This window comes from Salvelinus fontinalis, chromosome 3 (assembly GCF_029448725.1).
Source record: "Salvelinus fontinalis isolate EN_2023a chromosome 3, ASM2944872v1, whole genome shotgun sequence".
Lineage (NCBI taxonomy): Eukaryota > Metazoa > Chordata > Actinopteri > Salmoniformes > Salmonidae > Salvelinus > Salvelinus fontinalis.
In genome coordinates this window covers 21,241,871-21,267,063 of record NC_074667.1, presented here as the reverse complement: position 1 = coordinate 21,267,063, position 25,193 = coordinate 21,241,871, and the positions used below count along the sequence as shown (strand labels likewise).

General features: G+C 42.8%; 1 protein-coding gene across 1 annotated transcript in view; it reads right to left on the bottom strand.

The window, feature by feature from the left end:
* LOC129840844 (eyes absent homolog 2-like) overlaps positions 1-25,193 on the bottom strand; it is a 55,026-nt gene that overhangs the window by 4,190 nt on the left and 25,643 nt on the right. Inside the window, exons 2-15 of the mRNA XM_055908928.1 lie at positions 23,497-23,566; positions 20,560-20,600; positions 19,263-19,387; positions 18,840-18,953; positions 11,830-11,906; positions 11,371-11,551; positions 11,091-11,230; positions 10,570-10,653; positions 4,803-4,892; positions 2,823-2,881; positions 1,586-1,746; positions 1,187-1,301; positions 672-793; positions 185-285 (exon numbers count right to left, since the gene is read on the bottom strand). Coding sequence (XP_055764903.1) covers positions 185-285; positions 672-793; positions 1,187-1,301; positions 1,586-1,746; positions 2,823-2,881; positions 4,803-4,892; positions 10,570-10,653; positions 11,091-11,230; positions 11,371-11,551; positions 11,830-11,906; positions 18,840-18,953; positions 19,263-19,365 — 1,347 coding nt within the window. The 5' untranslated portion in view covers positions 19,366-19,387; positions 20,560-20,600; positions 23,497-23,566. The remainder of the gene's footprint in view (positions 1-184; positions 286-671; positions 794-1,186; positions 1,302-1,585; positions 1,747-2,822; positions 2,882-4,802; positions 4,893-10,569; positions 10,654-11,090; positions 11,231-11,370; positions 11,552-11,829; positions 11,907-18,839; positions 18,954-19,262; positions 19,388-20,559; positions 20,601-23,496; positions 23,567-25,193) is intronic.

The window sequence follows — 25,193 nt, the reverse complement described above, 5'->3', positions numbered from 1 at the left end:
ACACAATTTCAGCCTGCAGGATATAAACATTATTTTGTTTTTTTTCAAATAATAACAAGCAAACGCGTCAAATAATGTGTGGGTGCATATTCGATTTAATCTGACTTCCTAGCATGAAAAATAAGGCAGGGGGTAATATCTTGTGTAGCCCCACCCCTTTTTCCTGGTTACGTGTGCGTCTCACCTTCTTGGCTACAGACTCTTCCTCCACTCCGTCCCCTATGACCACGTACACTGCTCGCCGGCCGAACCTCTGGGCCACACGCTCAAAGCAGCTCTCTTTCCCTGGAAAAGAAGTGTTGTGTTACTTTAAAAAAAATGTTAAGTGTTTAAAAGTAACAGTTAACAAATAAGTGTTAAACATATTCAAGTGTTCAAATTGTTTACAAATTAAGCGTTAAAAGTGTGAAACGTAAGTGTTAACAAATACGTGTTTAAATAACCCTTTTAATAAAAATTTCACAAACATAAACAAGGATCGCACAAAACCAAAGTCTGCTAGTACTAGATAGTTTTCGCACCGTGGTCGGGAAACATTTTCTGTCGGGTACTACTATCTGTGCACAATCAGCCCAACTGTAAATATAATATTCCTTCCTTGACACAATGACTTGCGCTTTTTAACCCTGACAAGTGTGCTACGCCATATTGAGTGCTGTGTGCTACCTCACCTGTCTTGGTGGCACTGTAGATGTTCTCTATGGGGAACGCTGAGCCCAGACCGTAGAGCAGGACCTTGGACAGGGCTGGGATCAGCTGGGTGGTGGTCACCAGCACATTCACACAGTTTGGTCTGGAAACAGAGAGATGTCAACACATGATGTCAATATGTGTGTCATGTTCAAACAAGTACGATAATTGCATTGTGTCAGTTTGAATGGGACAAAAAAAAGAGTGACAACAAGGAAAAAAACACCAGCCAACGGGTATTTCAGCTCCCGATCTTAGTCTTGTCAATATTTCCTGGTTGTGAATATACTGAGGCTCTATTGAGCTCCAGGTTTAATTTCAATACTTATTTATTATATTTATTAACCATGCAAAACATGAATGGTCAATACATTTGGAGTACTGTCCGTTTCATTTTTATGGATTCCATAGGCTAATATCACTTTACATTGTGTATTATTTTCTAAATAGTTCCACCATAGAGTAGCTAGGCAGTTGAGATGGGGTGTGTCCTGACCTGGAGTTAATGAGGGCCAGGGCCTTGACAGCCTGGGTCAGCCACAGATCTGTCAGGACCTCCATCTCCCTCCGCAGCTGCAGCCATTCCTCCCGCTTGGGACTGCCCACCAAACCTGACACAATCACATTCACACATTAACACATTATTCATCATAGATTGGTATACAAAAACAAAACACAGATTGATAGCTGAGCAGTATATGAAGATGCAATGTTCATTATTTATTATGATCATGATTATACAGGATGAACAAATTACATTTACATTGTGATTGGTATATCAGTTAACCGCTAGAGAATATTTTACACACACACACACACACACACACACACACACACACACACACACACACACACACACACACACAGCCCTCTTCTAGCTCCTGTCAGAACCCACCTCCCACGTTGTTCTTGTATGTGTTGTAGATCTCCTTTACTCTCCGGTAGCGGAAGGCTAGTTTCCTCATCCAGTCCACCCCACCATGGACACCTGAGCCCAGGCACAGAGTGCCGGCACCCGCAGGGCTCTGGAAACCGTCCGTGCCAAAGTTATACATGCTGCAAGACAACAACCAGGAGAGAGCTAAGCATGAGCGAGAAGCATGCCAATGGCTAATGCCTAATCAATGTATACATTTAGTTGATGTTTGGTGGGATTTGACCAGTGCCTAAGACCAGAACCTGTAGTTACATGGAGTAGGCCTAGTATAATATAATAACTGAAGTAAGGTAACGAAATAATGGATTAATGCATTATGCAACAAAAAAAAGAGACCAATAATAAAAAGAAAGATGCCAACCATGAGAGAGAGAGGCCTTTGGATTTAAGACCAATAGCTAACAGTATAATTGACACAATAAATCAAACAAATTGAATATAGAATAAATCAATATTATAAGTGCGTTATATTTAAGTGGGAGAACATGCCGTTTGCGAATCCAATGTAATGAGGTTCATAAATATTTTTGTGTGGAAAAGGGTAACATGTCCAAAAGCACTTAAACGGTAAGGAATACACATAGGCATTTGAGCAACATCTTGCACTTTTTCAACTATTTCTTTGAAATCTATCCTAAAATTCTTCATCAATTTATGTAGTAAAATGTCTGGAATAAGCCAGACTGAGAGAATGACAGTACTGTTCTGATGAGACGTTGAAGAATGATGATACTGTTATTAAATTGCCATGGAGAGAGAGAGAGAGAGACGCATACACGCACGCACACAGAAAAACACAGACACACAGAAAAACACAGACACACAGAAAAACACAGACACACAGAAAAACACAGGCACACAGAAAAACACAGGCACACAGAAAAACACAGACACACAGAAAAACACACACACAGAAAAACACACACACACACAGAAAGGGACAGAGACAGAGAGAGAGACAGCCCACTGGGCACAGATGTCAAGTCAACGTCTATTCCACGTTGGTTCAACGTAATTTCACTGAAATGACGAGGAAACAACGTTCATTCAACCAGTGTGTGTGCCCAGTGGGAGACGTTTTCAAGAAAGAGAGCAGGACATATTTTCAACATACCCCCCCTCCTTTACTAAACCCACTCAGTGCTGGTTTAAGTGTGAGGCCGAGTTGAGTTCAAGAGGAAAACCTGTACAGTACCTCAAGTCCTGCCCATTGTCGTCTGACGCCACGTCATCAATATGAACTTGGTCACATTCCTGGGGAAGGAGAGGGAAAGAAAGCGGATATATTAGAGAGGGAAAGAAAGCGGATATATTAGAGAGGGAGATCCGTTTCAGAGCTGTGCGCGGGCAGGTTTCTTCTTAAGGGAGCCTAGGGGAACGATAGAACAAAATAAAACATGTTCAACAAAAGACAACAGGGAGGCGGAAATAGGCTGCTGGGACATCCAGGCGCCAGAAGACGAAAAAAATGTACTTGGAATATGGGAGCGTACCAGCTCTACCTGACACCACCACACTCCACTAATGAACCCCACTAAGATTTACACCACATCAACACCTTTTGCCAACTGCCAAAGAACCTTCAGATATATGCCCACTAAAAACAAGATCCACTGAACAGTATTTTGTGTAGTATTCATGTATTATTATTAAATGATTAAGATTTCTGGACTTTTGATATATTGGAAGTAAGGTCTATAGTAGATATAAGGCAGGGTAGTGAACTACTGTGCAAAAAAGTAGCTTCCTCAAACAAATCCTAAAAACGAATTTCCCATGATGCTACTATACAATACATGCACTATCCTCCCACCTCCTCTCCACCAAATCCCTTTGAATCTCCACTTCTGATCTGCTCTTCTCATTTCTTCCCTTCTTTTATCCCCTGAAACCTACTTCAGTAACTACTGACTTCAATCTCTTCGCTCACACAGCTACACCGGACTGAGACACAGGAAGACGCTAACTCATCACACTCTTCCATATCAGCATCCCTCATTCCCCCAATGCTCCCCTGACACTCTCCCAATGCTGCGACCCAGCTCCCACAGACACAGAGGGAATCGATAACACGACCCACAGAACGCAATAGGCTAAGCTCGTTTTTTTTATAGGCAGCTCTAGACCCCGCAGCAGTCATTTCAACACCTCTCCAACTAAAGTGATTTTAATGACATGAATTGGCATGTAAGGACAAGTACATATCTGACGTGCAAAATGAACAGTGACATATGGCAGATTTTAGGCTATTCTCATAGCACAAGACCACCACATTGTTGGATCTAGTTAAATTAGCCTCCATTTCTTCTAAAAGCATGTTTCTCTATAACCTGGTTATCATAGAGCTTTTCCTAGCTCGTATCTCTTCATCGCGTACAGGTTACTCAGCCTGTGGCATCTATTGACGCTCTATTAGCTGCTGACAAACCTGAAGGAAAATTCCTTCATAAATCAACCACAGCATATGACTAACAAATATGGCCGACACTAGTCTACTGTTTGTATTGGGAACTAACAACAGAGGCTGACAAATAGAAGGAACTTAAAATGCGGGTTTGGAAACTGCTTTTTCTGCCTTCTTCCCCTCAGCTGTTCCTCCTCCCCACAACTAATCTCCCTTTAAGAGACAGACACACACCTATAATTAACAACTCAGTGTTCCTTCTCACCACAAACCAAATTTAAGCCTGGTCTTTGTTAGAACAAGGCCGTGGAATGCACAGAGAAAAACCTAACTGTTGTTCATGATGTTAAAAATGCTCAAGTTTAACCCTAGCCCACTTAAACAGTTAGGCTTTCAACTCAAATCTTTTGAGAATATGACAGAGTAACCCTAAAAATATGAAAGGGAATCTTTTGTAATATTGTCATGAGGGTTGTCACATAAATCCTGGGAAAACTCCTGGCCCTACTGATAGTATCAATTGAGGATGATGGATATAAGCAATGTTATGGATGATGCATAATAAAGAGGATGGATGATGTATGTATGATTCGTAATAACAACAGTATGGATGATCAATGATGGATAATAAGCACAAATATGGATGATAGATTATAAACACAAATGTGAATGTTAGATGATGGATGAGCAACAGTATGGATAACGGAGGATGGATAATGAGCAAAGGAATGGATGATATATGATCTAATCCATTAGGTAAATGAGTCTCACCTCCAGGTCGTTGAAAAATAGCCGTGAGTCGGCCAAGTTGAAGATCATTTCCTCCATCCACAGCCCCAGCGACACTGCCTTGGATGAGTCCTGCCAGGAGACACAAAGACATTACAAAGGTCAATACAGCTGTTTATACAAGGATGTACTTAGTTTTTCATCGACTCTCCCATTGACACCAATGCATAACTAGGTGAAAATTTGACTAAAGTGGAAGTTAGGTTTCGCCCCTTCATGAACCAGTTGTTTACATGTGTTTAAGAGGACTTACTCTCGTAACATTACTTACATAGGTCATTGTTCATCTCAGGAAAGAAAATGTTGTCTCTCTTGATGTTATTGGGTATAAAACAGGTAGGACGTTTGGCACAGTGGTAAAGGATGTATGAATATTAAATGAATGTTGATTTTCTGCACGACACACCGTCAAATCAGCAGGACACAACCAAGCTTCAAATAGCAAATGAACTTGACTCCATATCCACACAGATAGAATTGAAGTTCAGTTGAATAGACCTGACTGAGATGTCATAAGAGGTTTGGTATGTAATTATGACAAAGTGTTTAGTCTGATTATCTAACACAGGGTTTCCCTACTACTGGGCCCCGGATGGGTACCGGGCTGCAGAGAGTTTGCTACGAAGCTGCCTTGGCATAATTATATTTTTTTCCCTAGCCCACAGGACGGGTAATCAATTCACTCTGTTCTGCCCAGTCTGTGAGCCAGTAGTGCATGTCTTACTCCCTACAGCATCTTTGTGAAAATAGTGACACTCACAACACATGCTAATTGGACGAACTGGACCCCCATCATGTCTCTGACACAGAGCGAAAATGCCTTGGTAGTTACAGTAGCAAGCTTACATGGACATGATTGAAGTGAGGTGAGTAAATAGCCTATGATCTAATAACTTTGCTAATAACAAAAGGCCCTAATTTCTTTAGCCAACTAGCATCAGGGGTATCTCTCAGGGATCCAACAATGGTTAGTTGAAATGGATTTAGTATTCTCCCAAGTGAAGCTTGCTTGCTAGACAGGAATTAGATTAAAATAATTGCAGAGGAAAATAAGAGGCAATATACAGTTGAAGTCGGAAGTTTACATACACAATAGCCAAATACATTTAAACTCAGTTTTTCACAATTCCTGGCATTTAATCCTAGTAAAAATTCCCTGTCTTAGGTCAGTTAGCATCACCAATTTACTTTAAGAATGTGAAATGTCAGAATAATAGTAGAGATAATTATTTCTTTCATCACATTCCAAGTGGGTCAGAAGTTTACATACACTAAATTAGTATTTGGTAGCATTGCCTTTAAATTGTTAAACTTGGGTCAAATGTTTTGGGTAGCCTTCCACAAGCTTCCCACAATAAGTTGGGTGAATTTTGGCCCATTCCTCCTGACAGAGCTGGTGTAACTGAATCAGGTTTGTAGGCCTCCTTGCTCGCACACGCTTTTTCAGTTCTTCCCACAAATTTTCTATGGGATTGAGGTCAGGGCTTTGTGATGGCCACTCCAATATCTTGACTTTGTTGTCCTTAAGCCATTTTGCCACACCTTTTGGAAGTATGCTTGGGGTCATTGTCCATTTGGAAGACCCATTTGTGACCAAGCTTTAACTTCCTGACTGATGTCTTGAGATGTTGCTTCAATATATCTACATCATTTTCTTTCCTCATGATGCCATCTATTTTGTGAAGTGCACCAGTCCCGCCTGCAGCAAAGCACTCTCGCAACATGATGCTGCCACCCCCGTGTTTCACGGTTGGGATGGTGTTCTTCGGCTTGCAAGCCTCCCTCTTTTTCCTCCAAACATAACGATGGTCATGATGGCCAAACAGTTCTATTTTTGTTTCATCAGACCAGAGGACATTTCTCCAAAAAGTACAATCTTTGTCCCCATGTGCAGTTGCAAACTGTAGTCTGGCTTTTTTATGGCGGTTTTGGAGCAGTCGCTTTCTTCCTTGTTGAGCAGCCTTTCAGGTTATGTCGATATAGGACTCGTTTTACTGTGGATATAGATACGTTTGTACCTGTTTCCTCCAGCATCTTAACAAGGACCGTTGCTGCTGTTCTGGGATTGATTCGCACTTTTCGCACCAAAGTACGTTCATCTCTAGGAGACACAACGCATCTCCTTCCTGAGCGGTATGACGGCTGCGTGGTTCCATGATGTTTATACTTGCGTACTATTGTTTGTACAGATGAACGTGGTACCTTCAGGCATTTAGAAATGACCTTAACCAGACTTGTGGAAGGTCTACAATTTTTTGGGCAGATTTCTTTAAATTTTCCCATGATGTCAAGCAAAGAGGCACTGAGTTTGAAGGTAGGCCTTGAAATACATCCACAGGTACACCTCCAATTGATTCAAATTATGTCAATTAGCCTATCAGAAGCTCTAAAGCGATAATTTTCTGGAATTTTCCAAGCTGTTTAAAGTCACAGTCAACTTAGTTTATGTAAACTTCTGATCCACTGGAATTGTGAAACAGTGAAATAATCTGTCTGTAAACAATTGTTGGAAAAATTACTTGTGACATGCACAAAGTAGATGTCCTAACGGATTTGCCAAAACTATAGTTTTTAACAAGAAATCCGTGGAGTGGTTGAAAAACGAGTTTTAATGACTCCAACCGAAATGTATGTAAACTTCCAACTTCAACTGTATACCGCTATGGTATATAGACTGTAATCAGAAGAAATACTTGTAGATGCGCTTGGTTTGGGTCGCGTGTGCGCCAGGTGCCATTCTAAACTCCAACCCCCCTAACAGTCATTATTTTCTCCCTGTCCAAACAGCCTTCTAAAGACACTGGCAGCCCTTCTCTCAAATTGACAGGACAGGTTCTATCACCTGAGCAGGAAGTCTGATTACCTTTCTGTCAATCATTCTTTCCACCAAACTGCACCCTGCTCTTTCTCTCTTTCTGTTTCTGTCTCTTTCTCTCTGCCTCTTTCTTTCTGTCACACACACACAACACACACTCGCACACGTACAAATGCACGCACGCACAAACTCACACACGCACGCGCGCACGCACACACAGTTATTGAAGAATTCAGGAATGAAGAAGATACGCTTTTCTAATGATGGGAGAATTACAAATCTTCCGCAGAGAACAGAGAAATCACAGTTTGTCTGAAAACAGTCCAGTACATTGTTGTTGTGGGGAGTGGCTGGGCACCAGCAGTGCAGGTGGCTGTGTGCTGTACTGTACTGGCGCTGTGGCTGTAGTGGTGGTTCTACAGCTTGGCAGTGTGACAAAATTGGAGGAGTGAGGCATCAGTCGAAGGGGAGTGTTAGATTTGGAAAAATGACAGCCTTCCTCCCACCTCCAATTGATTCACAGCAAAGTGGATTTGGTGAATGAGGGGGCGAGGGAGAAAGGGGGGCAGAAAGAGAGTGTTGGGATGATGAGAATGAGGGGAGGTGGAGGAGAGGGAGTGTTTTGTTTAAATATAGATAATTATCCGTAATCACACTCTCTGCTAAGTCTTCTTCAATGCGGAGGGAGGTAGCAATAACAATTACAGAGGTCCAGCTTACTCTTCTTGCTAATTACAGGCAGGAATTCACAGAGAACAAGAAAATATCATAAAGCACAAAAACATCCACCACCTTCAGTGGTGGACTTTTGTATTCAAATCTTTTACGCATAGAGGAAAATCACACTCTAAGAAAGAGAGAGAGCAAGAGAGAGATGGCGCGGGCACTATAGCCTACGTATTATAAATAAAATGCCATTGGACCAATAATGTAGGGAATAAAATCCTCATGTGCTCTAGAGTTTACCTTGGTTTTTCAAAGGCAGTGAAAACAGTTTTTCATCACTACCATTTGTTTTCTACCCCTTCCTGGGTCCAGGCTTCCCTTGCTTGCCTGAACACAGGCCAAACACTTGTTTACCTCAATGAGTTTGGTCATGATACAATGACTGTCATAAGGAAGGAGTTACAATATAGTCTGTCTGGTATAGACACAGCATAATTTTTTTTTTTAAGAAAAGTTGGGATCCTGTTTCTTTAATATAGGGAAACCTAAGCTAAGATAAACATTGGTCATTGCCTGACAGTGAGCATTATTGTGAGAAGACATATCAAACTCACTCCTACCTAATTGAAAACCAATTCCTGGCTCGTAAATAATCCCACTAGGCCTTTGGTCGGAATCTTTTTGGGGGATTTGAGGATTCTACCCCCCCCCCCCTACCCAAAACCTTTTTTCTCTCTGGCATGTCTACATTTTGATGTCAGAGCATGTTGGATTGAAGTTTGCCGTTTCAGCGGGGAAGCTGGGTGGGTGGAATCAGGAATTTGGCACATCAGTCAAATGTCAGCACTTCCATCCTCTCCTTTCTCCCCGACAATATGTTGAAAAAGAAACAACGGAGTGCCAAAATGGTGGAGGGCTTAGGCCTAATACTTGTTACTCTCTCCCCCTCTGGCTCTCTCTCTCTCCAACTCCACGTTTACATCGTGTCAAACCGCAGCGGGACCGTGAGAATTCAAAACACTGTTGTGGCCAAAAAAAAGAAACATGACTATTGTTGCCCTCATCAGCTGCCTGTCTATTATGTAAAGGTTAATCAGCTGTCAATCAAACAGTGGGACGTGGGTTGGCCAAACAAGTCCCCTGGATTATATAAAGAGACAAGAGGGCACAGAAGGAAAACACCAAGCGTGTGAAAAGTCAAGGAGAGAGCAAAGGACAAAAACACTTCTTAAAAAGTTAGGCTTTAAGGAGTGAATCCTAACTTCCAGTAGAATATTAATTTAGTCCCATTGACATCAACGCACACAATTCCACTGGAAGTTAGGATTCACCCCTAACTGATATTGCATAGTTTATTATTAGGGTTAAAGTATTAGGGTTGCAAAGGGAGAGAATATTACTGGAAACATTTTAAGTTTACTAGTAAACCACCAGAATTTTGGTATCTTTCAAGTTTGTATTTTTATTTGATCAGATTACATCTAGTGGCCTTTTTGGGTACTTCAGATTATCACAGGTGTCTAATTATCTCTGGCCGTATCAAATGTAAAATATATACAAATAGGCCTCCTGAATGGCGCAGAGGTCTAAGGCACTGCATCGTAGTGTTGTGGCATCACTACAGCCTGGGATTCGATCAACTGGCCGTGACCAGGGGTCCCATAGGGTGGCGCACAATTGGTCCAGCGTTGTCCGGGTTAGGGGAGGGTTTGGCCGGGCTTTACTTGGCTCATCGCGCTCTAGCAACTCCTTGTGACGGGCTGGGTGCCTGCAGGCTGACTTCAGTTGTCAATTGAACGGTGTTTCTTCCGGCACATTGGTGCAGCTGGCTTCTGGGTTAAGCGGGTGGGTGTTAAGAAGCGTGTTTTGGCAGGTCATGTTTTGGAGGACGCATGACTCGACATTCGCCTCTCCCGAGCCCGTTGGGAAGTTGCAATGATGAGACATGATCGCAATTGGATATCACGAAAAAGGGGGTAAAATTACAAGACCCCCCCCCCCCCACTGTATATACAAATGACAAAATAAGAATATGTTATACTAATGTTATGCTAATTACATTTTATTCAAGTATAAATGACCCAATGACCACAAATGACCTGCTATTCACCAAAATTACAGATGATTCCACTAACGTTTGTTAAATTACCAGTAGCTTTGCAACTCTATCAAGGATTAGTTTAAATAAGCCGTCAAATACTTTCAGGGTTATTTAATTTGAAAAGTGATATGGGAGAGTGTTTTAAGTCATAAGTCCATTTTTTATACCTTGCCAAATCGCGTGGAGAAGCTCCCTGTGAGCAAAGAGTGGAAAATTATGATGGTCTCGTCAAGGTCCCACACAAACACACGCTGGAAAATAAGACAAAGACATATTTAGCCAAATAGAAAAATAACAATCTCTACGTTGAAGAGAAAATGACAGTGCGGTCCACACATACAAACTGATCAATCAGTAGAAAAATGACTTGGAAAATCATAAAAGACCACCAAGAGCTACTAAACTGTTCTACCATTATTTGTAAATGTTGTGCAATCTTTTATGACTTTTACTGAGCGAGGTCAATAAATGACTACTGATGATTTCTTTACAGTTATGAAAGTGCAACTTCCCTTTAAACCAGCTGTCTAACTGTCAGTTACCTTTTTAATAACAGTATGTCTGTTGTGTGCCTATGTGTCTATAGTGTCTGTGGTCATACTGTAGCTCACTGTGTCAATGGCTACCATTGACGGGATGTGTGTGTGTGTGTGCACGTGTTTGTGACTTCCATGGACTGTAACATTACCTCTATATCTGAGTCCAGGGGGGGCTGTGGGTCACTGACTCTTTTCCTGCCCCTCAGTTTCCCGTCTGAGCTCCGTCTGGCTGGCACCCCCTCTGGCTCTTTCCCTGGGGTGGGGGGGCTAGGGGGCGGATGGTACTCTCCTGGAACACACACACACACACACATCACGTCAATGAAATTGTCTAAAACACCAAAGAATACGACAGAAAGATAAATAGAATGTTAATAGGACAATAAATCATTCTCAAATAAAGAGACGAGGCGGGCCAACCATCTGTACCTGGGTGGGACTCAGGGCTGTGATTGGGCACCACGGCAGGGTGTTCTGGATGCTGATAGGGTATGGGCGTGGTGATGGCGCTAGGGCTGATGTTGCTGCTTGCGAGGTACGGGGTGTTGTAGTGTGTGTTGTAGTATGGCGAGTACTGGCTTTGGCTGTAGCTAGAGTACGCTGAGAAGTCCTGACAGAGGGAATAGGATGAATATTAAACACTTCATAAGATGTATGAAAGAAAAATACATATTACAAATGATCACATATTGGGCTTCTCTTTCTTCACAGATTTATAAAAAATATCACTGAAGCCAAATGAGTGGCACATTCTATTGTATGTTGCAGTATTCCAAACCCATTTAATGCCATCCCAGCCATTTGGAAACTTTTTGTACTGCGAGAGGTGTTTTTATTTGTATAAAAGATGTCGTCCATAATCGTGTGCGTATTACATCCTGTACTGACCTGTTGTGTGGGGTTGAATGGAGTTGAGCCTGTGATGGGGTTGGCTCCCTGGAAAATCCCAGAAGAAATACTGCTACCTGGAAAACAACATTAAACCAACGTTAAAAACAGACTCACATTGACTGACATTTACAGAAGTTGGACTTGCATTGAAAGCTCCATTTAATTTTTTTTATTGGTATTATAATACCAATAAATTTCACAAATGGAAATAAAACAGGCAAAGTTAAGAACGCAAGGCAGTTAAACGTAACTCAACAGAAATTGCACACCTATCGTACAAGTATATCAGTCAATTACCCCTCATTAATGGGCATAACTATGCATTTGTAACGATGTGTACTAAGTGGACCGTGAGACAGCATTAGCCCTAAAATTATGGTAACCTTCTGGTAAAATTCACAGGTTTTCCAAAAATCCCGGTTGGAAGATTTTCAGAATAAGAAGGGAATAAGCAGGAAACAACACCTACTGTAATCAACTCAACATGAATCACAGAAGTAGCTTCACAACATGGCCTTCAAACATTGACTTGCCTCAACGCCTCCAGGGAGTATGGCGCTTGATTTATGAGTCCCAACAAGAACAATGCAGTTTGGGGTGAAGCCTGGTGTGCTAGCTAGCTACTCCATCAGTGTTATCAAGTCTGCTGAAGGAATGCCTTCCTCTGGGCTCTTTTCCCCAGCCACACTCGTTTGTTACCCCTCAACATCCCCTCTTTCCCTCCATCCCACCACCCCAAAACCTAACCTTAGATGAATGACTACCCAGAACCACCCGGGAGTCTCCCAGGACAACAAAACATAGTCTTCAAAGCAACACAAAGAAACCAGAAGGTCTCCAAATAAACAGTGGAGTTTCTGGATTTGATTTGGTCTGTCCTTTGTAGTGTAGTGTGTGGTGTGCGTGTGTGCGTGTGTGCGTGTGTGCGTGCGTGCGTGCGTGCGTGCGTGTGTGTGTGTGTGTGTGTGTGTGTGTGTGCGTGTGTGTATGTGGGATGAAAGGTCTGGTGGTCTTGTACATGGAGTTGCCATGGGAGTTTGTTTCAAGCCACTCTAGGTTTTTGTTTACCTGTACTGAAACACATGAAAGAAAGCAGTCGTCGTCCCATGTATTCCATTGTTAGAATACCAGTGTTTCAGTCTTACTTTCTGACAACAACGGTAGCTGGCTGAAGCTGGAACAGACTGACATTTCGTCCAAGCTTAGATTTATGAATCTGCTACAAAATACAGAGCAAGACAAATATAAATATAACAAATATACAAAACTCTCTTTGAAGATCAATGTGGATTCTATAAACCTGCTTTGCTATAGGGCCATATTCTCATCTCTCAAGTTTTTTTTTTATGTTGAGTCTCCTCTTTTGGGTCGTATTCATTAGGATCAAACAGAAGAACTGAACTTGCCCAATTAAAAACGCTCATTTCGGTTTTCCATTGCTACAGTGCGTACTCATGAATACGACTATGTTAACAGTGGCCCTGCATTCCCCTGTCAGTAAGTCCATGCAGTTCCTTCATTAGCCTCCCCTCCCAGCACCACAACATGCACCTTAACCTCTAACCTCTGACAGAGCAAGGTCAATTTCACGCTGCTTTGAAAGCCATCAAGTCCTACTGAGCCAAGCATGCTTTGGGTGCCGAAGAACTGGGGAATGTGTGGAGCACAGACACACACACGTGGAACACACGGACGCGCACACAAACACACACAAGAGCGTGCTGGTTCGGGCCGGGCCGCGGTGTGGGTGTGTGGGGATGAAGGGGCCTGACCTCCAGAGAGGAGAGAGAGAGATTGCTGACGCCAGGCACCCAGACCGCAGCTAATGGAGAACAGGCGTGGAGGAGGACAGACGGGCACTGCTACGGACACCCACCTGGAAATGACAGGACCCCACTCACTGGGCTCCTAGTCAGAGGGCCACATCGTGATGGAGAGATCAGAGAGAAAAAGAAAGCGAGAGGGAGGGAGGTACAGTGGCTTGCGAAAGGATTCACCCCCTTGGCATTTTTCCTATTTTGTTGCCTTACAACCTGGAATTAAAATAGTTTTTTGGGGGGGGTTGCATTATTTGATTTACACAACATGCCTACCACTTTGACGATGCAAAAAACTTCAAACTTGAGCGTGCATAACTATTCACTCCCCCAAAGTCAATACTTTGTAGAGCTACCTTTTGCAGCAAATACAGCTGCAAGTCTCTTGGAGTATGTCTCTATAAGCTTGGCACATCTAGCCACTGGGATTTTTGCCCATTTTTCAAGGCAAAACTGCTCCAGCTCCTTCAAGCTGGATGGGTTCTGCTGGTGTACAGCAATCTTTAAGTCATACCACAAATTCTCAATTAGATTGAGGTCTGGGCTTTGACTAGGCCATTCCAAGACATTTAAATGTTTCCCCTTAAACCACTCGAGTGTTGCTTTAGCAGTATGCTTAGGGTCATTGTCCTGCTGGAAGGTGAACCTCTGTCCCAGTCTCAAATCTCTGGAAGACTGAAACAGGTTTCCCTCAAGAATTTCCCTGTATTTAGAGCCATCCATCATTCCTTAAATTCTGACCAGTTTACCAGTCCCTGCTGATGAAAAATATCCCCAAAGCATGATGCTGCCACCACCATGCTTCACTGTGGGGATGTTGTTCTCGGAGTGATGAGAGGTGTTGGGTTTGCGCCAGACATAGCGTTTTCCTTGATGGCCAGAAAGCGCAATTTTAGTCTCATCTCACCAGAGTACCTTCTTCCATATGTTTGGGGAGTCTCCCACATGCCTTTTGGCGAACACCAAACATGTTTGCTTATTTTGTTCTGGCCACTCTTCTGTAAAGCCCAGCTCTGTGGAATGTATGGCTTAAAGTGGTCCTATGGACACATACTCCAATCTCCACTGTGGAGCTTTGCAGCTCCTTCAGGGTTATCTTTGGTCTCTTTGTTGCCTCTGATTAATGCCCTCCTTGCCTGGTCCGTGAGTTTTGGTGGGCGGCCCTCTCTTGGCAGGTTGTTGTGGTGCCAAATTCTTTCAATTTTTTAAATAATGGATTTAATGGTGCTCTGTGGGATGTTCAACGTTTTGGATATTTTTTTAAACCCAACCCTGATCTGTACTTCTCCACAACTTTGTCCCTGACCTGTTTGGAGAGCTCCTTATTCCTCATAGTGCCGCTTGCTTAGTGGTGTTGCAGACTCTGGGGCCTTTTAGAACAGGTGTATATATACTAAGATCATGTGTCAGATCATGTGACATTTAGATTGCACACAGGTAGACTGTATTTAACTAATTATGTGACTTTTGAAGGTAATTGGTTGCACCAGATCTTATTTAGGGGCTTCATAGCAAAGGGGATGAATACATATGCACGCACCACTTTTCTTTCTTTCTTTCTTTTTTGAAACAAGTTATTGTTTTCATTTCACTTCAACAATTTGGACTATTTTGTGTATGTCCATTATGTGAAAATCCTTTTAAATTACAGGTTGTAATGCAACAAAATAGGAAAAACGCCTAGAGGGGTGAATACTTTTGTAAGGCTCTGTAAGAGAAAGGACTGGCCATAGAAAAAAGGATAGATCTCAGCAAAAGAGTGAGGTAAAGTGAGTCTGTGTGTGTGTGTGAGAGAGAGAAATAGAGGGAGGGATACAGTAAGGAGGAATGAAAGAGGGTAGGATGGCTAGCCATTTGTAAAGTAGCGAAGAGATCAGAGCGAAAGGCACAACGAGAGGTGGAGTACTGACCTTGTATGTGTGTGTATTTGGGTGTTTGTGTGCATGCAATCATCTGTGTGTCCGTCTGTATTCATCAAGATCTCATAGTTTCCATTTGAAACTCGGAAGTATGCACGTCTATTTTTTACCCATTCATGCTGCTTGGTTAGAGGGTTAAAACAGAAACAATTCAACGGTTAACAGTTTAGGCATTATTTCAGAGTGGTTAAGGCAAGGGCTATGGTTTGGGGAAGGATCTGCAAAACTACCGACCTCATACCATCAAGTATCATCAAGTATTCTCACGGCTTGCTAGAGTATTCTGAACGGACGTAGCGCAGTGGTCTGAGCAGCGCACTTTGGCTCCAAGCATCACCAGTTCCCACCCAGTGCTGGGCAATTGTGTGTTTTTGTGTTAGGGTTTAATATTTTCCAGATAATCAACACATTGTTCCTCCCGAGAAAAGTTTGAAAAATTACCAGACATCATGGTATTACCGTGAAAACCAACAGTGCTATTTGAAAGCATTCACTGACTGTACAAAACATCTTCCTCATATTGAGTTGCCCTCGGAACAGTTTAAATTCATTGGGGCGTGGACTCTACAATGTGTTAATGTAACGGCAGTCTAAGTCGTCCTCCTCCTCAGACGAGGAGAGGCGAGAAGGATCGGAGGACCAATGTGCAGCGTGGTAAGTTTCCATAATTTAACGACATGAAAACTAGACAAGAATACAAAACAACAAAAGTACTAACCGTCACAGTCCCGTGTGGCACAAACACTGACACAGGAGACAACCACCCACAAAATCCCAACACAAAACGAGCCACCTATATATGATTCTCAATCAGGGACAACGATTGACAGCTGCCTCTGATTGAGAACCATATTAGGCTGAATACAGAAACAGACAAACTAGACACACAACATAGAATGCCCACCCAGCTCACGTCCTGACCACCACTAAAACAAGCACAACACATAAGAACTCTGGTCAGGCCGTTACAGTTAAAAGCATTCCACAGGGATGCTGACCCATGTTGACTCCAACACTTCCCATATTGTGCCATGTTGGCTGGAAGTCCTTTTGGCGGTCAACCATTCTTGATACACATGGGAACCTGTGAAAAACCCAGCAGCGTTGCAGATCTTGACACACTCAAACCGGGGCGCCTGGCACCTACTACAAACCTCGTTCAAAGGTACTGAAGTCTTTTGTCTTGCCCATTCACCCTCTGAATGGCACACATACACAATCCATGTCTCAATTGTCTCAAGGCTTAAAAATCCTTCTTTAACCTGTCTCCTCCCCTTCATCTCCACTGATTGAGGTGGATTTACAGTAACATGTGACATCAATAAGGGATCATACTGTAGCTTTCACCTGGTCAGTCTATGTTATGGAAAGAGCAGGTGCTCCTAATGTTTTATACACTCAGTGTCTGGAGAGACCTGATAATAGCTGTGCAGCAATGCTTCCCATACAACCTGGCAGAGCTTGAGAGGATCTGCAGAGAAGAATGGGAGAAACTCCCCAAATACAGGTGTGCCAAGCGTGTAGCGTCATTCCCAAGAATACTCAAGGCTGTAATCGCTGCTTCAAAAAAGTACTGAGTAAAGGGTCTGAATACTTACGTAAATGTGATACTTCAGTTTTGTGTTATTTAAATAAATTTTAAAACGTCTAAAAACCTGTTTTTGCTTTGTCATTATGGGGTATTGTGTGTAGATTGATGAGGGAAAAAACACAATTTAATACATTTTAGAATAAGGCTGTAATGTAACAAAATGTGGAAAAAGTCAAGGGGTGTGAATACTTTCTGAATGCAGTGTACACTGCTCATTCCCCTCCCTATATCGCAATTTAACCTCAGTCCTACCTACCTAAAGGTTACGGAAAATTTGCTCTTTCAGTATTTCTCCAGTAGGTCTCCTGAAGGAGAAAGCCTCCACTTCGATGTGAAATATAATAAAACAAAAACACTATAGTAAATACTACAGTAAAGTTTGCAAAAACACTACAGTGAATACTACAGTAAAGTCCGCAAAAACACTATACTATGGGGCCCCCCGGGTGGCGCAGTGGTCTAGGGCACTGCATCGCAGCGCTAGCTGCGCCACCAGAGTCTCTGGGTTCGCGCCCAGGCTCTGTCGCAGCCAGCCGCGACCAGGAGGTCCGTGGGGCGACGCACAATTGGCCTAGCGTCGTCCGGGTTAGGGAGGGTTTGGCCGGTAGGGATATCCTTGTCTCATCGCGCTCCAGTGACTCCTGTGGCGGGCCGGGCGCAGTGCGCGCTAGCCAAGGGGTGCACGGTGTTTCCTCCGACACATTGGTGCGGCTGGCTTCCGGGTTGGAGGCGCGCTGTGTTAAGAAGCAGTGCGGCTTGGTTGGGTTGGGTTGTGCTTCGGAGGACGCATGGCTTTCGACCTTCGTCTCTCCCGAGCCCGTACTGGAGTTGTAGCGATGAGACAAGATAGTAATTACTAGCGATTGGATACCACGAAAATTGGGGAGAAAAGGGGGTAAAATTTTACAAATAAATATATATATATATATTAGAAAAAACTAATAAAATAATAATAAAAAATAATAAACACTATACTATAGTAATTATAGCATACCATAGTATTTTTTTATGTGGGCATATAGTAAGCATAAACATTTATAGAAGCCATGCAAGTGGCCTAAATGATGTTTTCTATTGGGGACTTTATGTTGAGTAAATATGGTAGGCTGCTAGCGTTGTGATGACCGGTCTAATGTAACCTATGAATGAAGCCAGAGTTTATATGTCACACATGCAAATTTTGTATTTTTCCATCAGCTAATTTGCTCTTCTCTTTCTCGGCATATCCTCTCACCAGTTGTGATATGTTCAAGGGATTCTTGGGGAGGGTAGGCTATGGCCATCCTTTTTTTTATAGCTCTGATCTGATGTTTCCTGTAGGCCTACATCTGTTTGCAGTGGCATGGTAGGAGAACCTGTAGGACGCAGCGACCTTGTGCAAGTAAAAACGGTAGGCTACAACAGCGCACACACTCACACTTAGCGTTAATTATGCAGATAGCAAAGCAGTGAAGTCAGATTTAGACATTGCACATCATTTAACAGTTCCATTTCCCAGGCTGTTCATAGAAATAATGTATTATAATTTACTAGTTTCTCAACAGTATTTATCTTCGGGAAACGAGAATGGGTTTGGGCAGGATATCCCAGTAAAACTTGGTAATCCGGTTACCGATATTAAACCCTAGTGTGTGTGTGTGTGTGTGTGTGTGTGTGTGTGTGTGTGTGTGTGTGACTGACCGTGTGTGGAGTAGCTGTAGAGGCCCTGGCTTGGGGGAGTGCTGCTGAAGTTGGAGTAGCTCAGCAGACTGTTCTGTCCTGGAGAGTGGCCGAGGCCATCTTCTGTCTTAATGTCTGCAGAGGAAAGGACATAAGGAGATAAATGATCTACACTGGATTCAGTTACTGAAACTGGTCACACTGTATATTACACTGTAGAGGGACATGGTGTAAAACTGGGTGTGTTGTAAAATGCGGGCAGCATTAAATCAGTTTGCGAGCCACATTTGGCCTGTGGGCCTGTAGTTTGAGACCCTGGTGTAAATGGATGTGGAGTTGTGGTTCCTATTCACAGTGCCTTAGATGCCATACTTTAAAGACAACTTTTAAACAGCCATATCCCCACCTCTTCACCCCCGTATTGAATGATATGATGGTACTTACTGTATGAGGGCATGCTGTAGCCCTGGGTGTGGTATGTATACGGTGTGTAGGGTCCCGCAGGCTGGAGGGCTGGACTGTACTGGGTCTGTCCGTACGCCGCCATGACAGCTCTTAGGTCAGCTGATCTAGAAGGAGGAATTAAAGACTGGTAAGTTGCTAAGCAACATGGGGACTATATGTATTGTCCAAATTGCCATGTTGGCTGCTTAGCCTATGCTATGCTAAGCTATGACTAAGAATTGTCACACATCAGATGGCGTCACTCCTCCAGGACGCTCGTCCCTCAACCAATCTGTCTTGTAGGACCTGGAACTCTGAATATTGACAATTCAAAAAATTAAAACATAGTTCCAAATTTCACAATATCACTGCACTCTCGTATGACTCTCCATGAAATAGACAAAATAACTAGCAAGCTAAATTATTACAAACGCTGTGGCAGTGATTTAATAGTTTGCATATGAATATAAAAAAAGCAGGTGGCGATCTGCGGCACAAATTCTGGTCACCAGTGCTGTGACTTGATCAGCTGTGTAGCTAACTGTTGTAGTTAGCTACTTTACTGACACAGCTAGCTAGCTCTTCCTTAACTTACATAAAAAGCTTGCTTAGCCTGTTTAAATTACCCTGAAGTTGTAGACATGTAGCCCCACAATTAAGAGGGACTGACTGTTATCAGAAATCAGCCCGTAGATCAGCATGTTTCTCCGCGATCGTATCGTTAGGTCAGCTGAGCACAGTCAGCAGCTGACTCCGGAGGCTACTGCAATGACTCATGGCAGAAGAACAGCTGCTTCATGAAAACTCATAATATTGTAAGCATTAGCACTACTAGCTACTTTGTGTGTGCAGTAGGTAGCTGGTTGGTTAGCAGCATCGTTGCAGTCAAAGATGATTTCAGTGACTGGCTCAGCTAAAGTTAGCAAGCTAACGTTAATGTTGGACATATTATGCTAGCTTTTGTGCCATAGTCAAACTTCAGAAATACTGCTCATTGAAGCACTATAGTTCTTAGCTATATGTAAAATGGAGCGACTAAGACTTCACCACAAAAGCATCAACATTATTGGCATTTTAATTGTTTTAGCTTATATTATTTCAGACAGTTTTGATGCAGAAATGGGGTTCAGCAGATGTCACCTTGGTATTATTTTCAAATGGTAGACAGCACATTGTAGCATAACTACTTTTGAGCTATCCTATTACCCGTTGCAAGACACAAGACAGATCAGTGCAGACGAAATCAACGTGCTATCTAACGTAAGACAATGATGACTAAAACCTCAATAACACTCACTTGCAGATGAAGGAAGAGTCTGATATGGAGTCTTAGCGTCCCTAGAGGAGAAAACAAATAAAAGAAACAGAGAAACATGTATAAATACCAATAAAAAACCATTTTCACTGAGAAATGAAAAGGGCAATAAATAACTTGAGATATGATTTCACAGTGATAAAAGGCTTTATACGATTCCAATTTCAACACTTAACCATAATGCCATAGTATGACATTTGCTAAAACCAGTTTGATCCCACAGTGACTGTACATGCATACCCCAACCAGAAGCCATGGATTACAGGCAGCATTCGCACTGAGCTAAAGGGTAGAGCTGCCGCTTTCAAGGATTGGGACTCAACCCAGAAGCTTATAAGAAATCCCGCTATGCCCTCCGATGAACGATCAAACAGGCAAAGGGTCAATACAGCACTAAGATCGAATCGTAAAACACCGGCTCCGACGCTCGTCGGTTGTAGCAGGGCATGACAACTATTACAGACTTCAAAGGGAAGCACAGCCGAGAGCTTCCCAGTGACACGAGCCTACCAGACGAGCAAAATAACTTCTATGCTCGCTTCGAGGCAAGTAACATTGAAACATGCATGAGAGCATCAGCTGTTCCGGATGACTTTGTGATCACACTCTCCGCAGTTGATGTGAGTAAGACCTTTAAACAGGTCAACATTCACAAGGCCTCAGGGCCAGACGGATTACCAATATGTGTACTCCGAGCATGCACTGACCAACTGGCAAGTGTCTTCACTGATATTTTCAACCTCTACCTGTCTGAGTCTGTAATACCAACATGTTTCAAGCAGACCACCATAGTCCATGTGCCCAAAAACACTAAGCTAACCTGCCTAAATGACTAGCGACCCGTAGTAGTCACGTCTGTAGCCATGAAGTGCTTTGAAAGGCTGGTCATAGTTCACATCAACACCATTATCCCAGAAATCATAGACCTACTACAATTTGCATACCACCCCAACAGATCCACAGATGATGCAATCTCTATTGCACTCCACACTGCCCTTTCCCACCTGGACAAAGGGAACACCTATGTGAGAATGCTATTCATTGACTAAGGCTCAGCATTCAACACCATAGTGCCCTCAAAGCTCATTAATAAGCTAACACCTCCCTCTGCAACTGGATCCTGGACTTCCTGACGGGCCGCCCCAGGTGGTAAGGGTAGGTAACAACACATCCACCACGCTGATCCTCAACACGGGGGCCCCTCAGCGGTGCGTGCTCAGTCCCGTCCTGTACTCCCTGTTCACTCATGACTGCACGACTCCAACACCATCATTAAGTTTGTTGATGACAGAACAGTGGTAGGCCTGATCACCAACAACGATGAGACAGCCTATAGGGAGGTCAGATACCTGACAATGTGGTGCAAGGACAACAACCTTTCCCTCAACGTGATCAAGACAAAGGAGATGATTGTGGACTACAGGAAAATGAGTACCGAGCACGCCCCATTCTCATCGACAGGGCTGTAGTGGAGCAGGTTGAGAGTTTCAAGTTCCTTGGCGTCCACATCACCAACAAACTAACATGGTCCAAGCACACCAAGACAGTCGTGAAGAGGGCACAACAAAACCTTTTCCCCCTCGGGAGACTGAAAAGATTGGGCATAGGTCCCCAGATCCTCAAAAGGTTTTAGAGCTGCACCATCGAGGGCATCCTGACGGGTTGCATCACCGTCTGGTATGGCAACTGCTCGGCCTCCGACCGCAAGGCACTTCGGAGGTACTGGGCCGTACGAACTACCATCACCTGGGCCAAGCTTTCTGCCATCCAGGACCTCTATACCAGGTGGTGTCAGAGGAAGGCCATAAACATTGTCAAAGACTCCAGCCACCCTAGTCATAGACTGTTCTCTCTGCTCCCGCATGGAAAGCGGTACCAGAGCGACAAGTCTAGGTCCGTTTGCCAGCAGCTATTGCACTGTTTATGACTTCAAGCCTATCAACTCCCGAGATTATGCTGGTGTAACCAATGTGAAATGGCTAGCTAGTTAGCGGGGTGCGCGCTAGTAACGTTCAAACGTCACTCGCTCTGAGACTTGGAGTAGTTGTTCCCCTTGCTCTGCATGGGTAACGCTGCTTCGAGGGTGGCTGTTGTCGATGTGTTCCTGGTTCGAGCCCAGGTAGGAGCGAGGAGAGGGACGGAAGCTATACTATTACACTGGCAATACTAAAGTGCCTATAAGAACATCCAATAGTCAAAGGTATATGAAATACAAATCGTATAGAGAGAAATAGTCTTATAATTCCTCTAATAACTACAACCTAAAACTTCCCACCTGGGAATATTGAAGACTCATGTTAAAAGGAACCACCAGCTTTCATTTGTTCTAATGTTCTGAACTTAAACGTTAGCTTTTTTACAAGGCACATATTGCACTTTTACTTTCATCTCCAACACTTTGTTTTTGCATTATTTAAACCAAATTGAACATGTTTCATTATTTATTTAAGGCTAAATTGATTTTATTGATGTATTATATTGAGTTAAAATAAGTGTTCATTCAGTATTGTTGTAATTGTCATTATTACAAATAAATGTAAAAAATCGTCCGATTAATCGGTATCGGCTTTTTTTGGTCCTCCAATAATCGGTATCGGTATGGCGTTGAAAAATCATAATCGGTCGACCTCTACTTTGCACACCTGGATTGTATAATATTTGTACATTATTCTTTAAAAAAATCCTAAAACTCTGTCAAGTTGATTGTGATTTTGAGATATTTCTGTATTTCATTTTCAATAAATGTGCTTTTTATTTTTAAAAACATGTCATTATGGGGTATAGTGTGTAGATGGGTGAGATTTTTTTATTTGATCCATGTTGAATTCTGGCTGTAACACAACAAAATGTGGAATAAGTCAACGGGTATGAATACTTTCTGAAGGCACTGTATGTTTTGCAAATGTCTGCACTACTTACTTGACTCTGTAAAGAGAGGGTTTTCTTCCCTGGCAAAGGGTGTCACTCAAGGTCCTCGCCGTCAGCTTTCCTGTGGAAACAACAGTGAATAAGCATTGGAAGTATGCGGGTGACGGACAAAGCAACATGCCTCGGGCACTGACTTACTTAAAAGTTGGAACAGAACTCAAATTTGGGCCAAAAGAGCAGGGGGATAATTATCGTACTTGGAAAGTTCACAGAGTGATTTAGGTTTAGGAAAGAATGGAGTTTTTGACAGAGAAAAAGACTGACAGCCGGACAGACAGGCAGACAGGCTGACAGACAGGCATGCTACAAGTCGGAGAGAGCTGACGAGGTTGATAGTGTAAGAAGGCACCATAAGGGATGCCACTGACAGACAACAGTCAAATTACACCCGTTTTTTCTTCCTCGTCAGTCAAAATGGCTGTTTGTTAGTAAGAGCTTGACGGATGACATAGTTTCCTGGGAAAGCACAGAAGAATTCCCGACTTCTTTGCTTCTCTCTCTGTCTCAACACCTTGGCACCTGTACAGAGGTGTCACATCACAATGACTGCGGAGAGGTAAACTAGGTCAAGTTAACTGCATAATCAGACAGAACAGAGTTGTATGTAAAGCACTTACTTAGAATGACCTGGAAGCACACGTAAACTCAGGCACACTGTAACATTTATGTTGTACAGAAGTGTGAAATGCCAATATACACAAAGTACCAATATACAGTAACAGTCAAAAGTTACTTTCCTGTGGCGGTCCTCATGAGAGCCAGTTTCATCATAGCGCTTGATAGTTTTTGCAACTGCACTTGAAGAAACTTTCAAGTTCTTGAACTTTTCTGGATTAACTGACCTTCATGTCTTTCTCTTTGCTTATTTGAGGTGTTCTTGCCATAATATGGACTTGGTATTTTACCAAATAGGCCGAACTTCTCTATACCCCCCCTACCTTGTCACAACATAACTAAGTGGCTCAACGCATTAAGAAGGAAAGAAATTCCACAAATTAACTTTTAACAAGGCACACCTGTTATTTGAAATGTATTCCAGGAGACTACATCATGAAGCTGGTTCCGAGAATACCAAGAGTGTGCAAAGCTGTCATCGGGGTAAAGGTAGGCTACTTTGAAGAATCTAAAATGTAACCTATATTTAGATTTGTTTAACGCTTTTTTTGGTTACTGCATGATTTCATATGTGTTATTCCATAGTTTTGATGTCTTCACTATTATTCTACAATGTAGGAAAAAAAAAAAAAAACTGGAATGAGTAGGTGTGCCCAAACTTTTGCCTGGTAATGTATCCCAATTCAGTTTAGCATAATGACACCTTCACCTTAATATGTAGCTATCCTAATATATTTAATAAACAAATAACAATAAACAAGCATTAAAATGGACTACAATAGATAAGGATGGGAGAGTGTGTGAGAGTGAGGGAGGGAGGGAGGGACGGAGTTAACAAGCTATTCCTGGAGTCGTCCTGTCCCTACTGTTACCTCCCTACCCCCTCTTTCTCTGTCCTTCTGTCTCTCTCTCTCTCTTGCAAAGCCCTAACGAGGACATAAACTTCTCCAAACTATGCGCTGACTATGTGCTCGATGGGGGAATTCAGACCAGAGTTACGTGCATGTAAATAGAACTTAATTCCCTTTTTATGCACTTTTCTCTCTACGGGTATTCTGACCTTGAACTTAAGC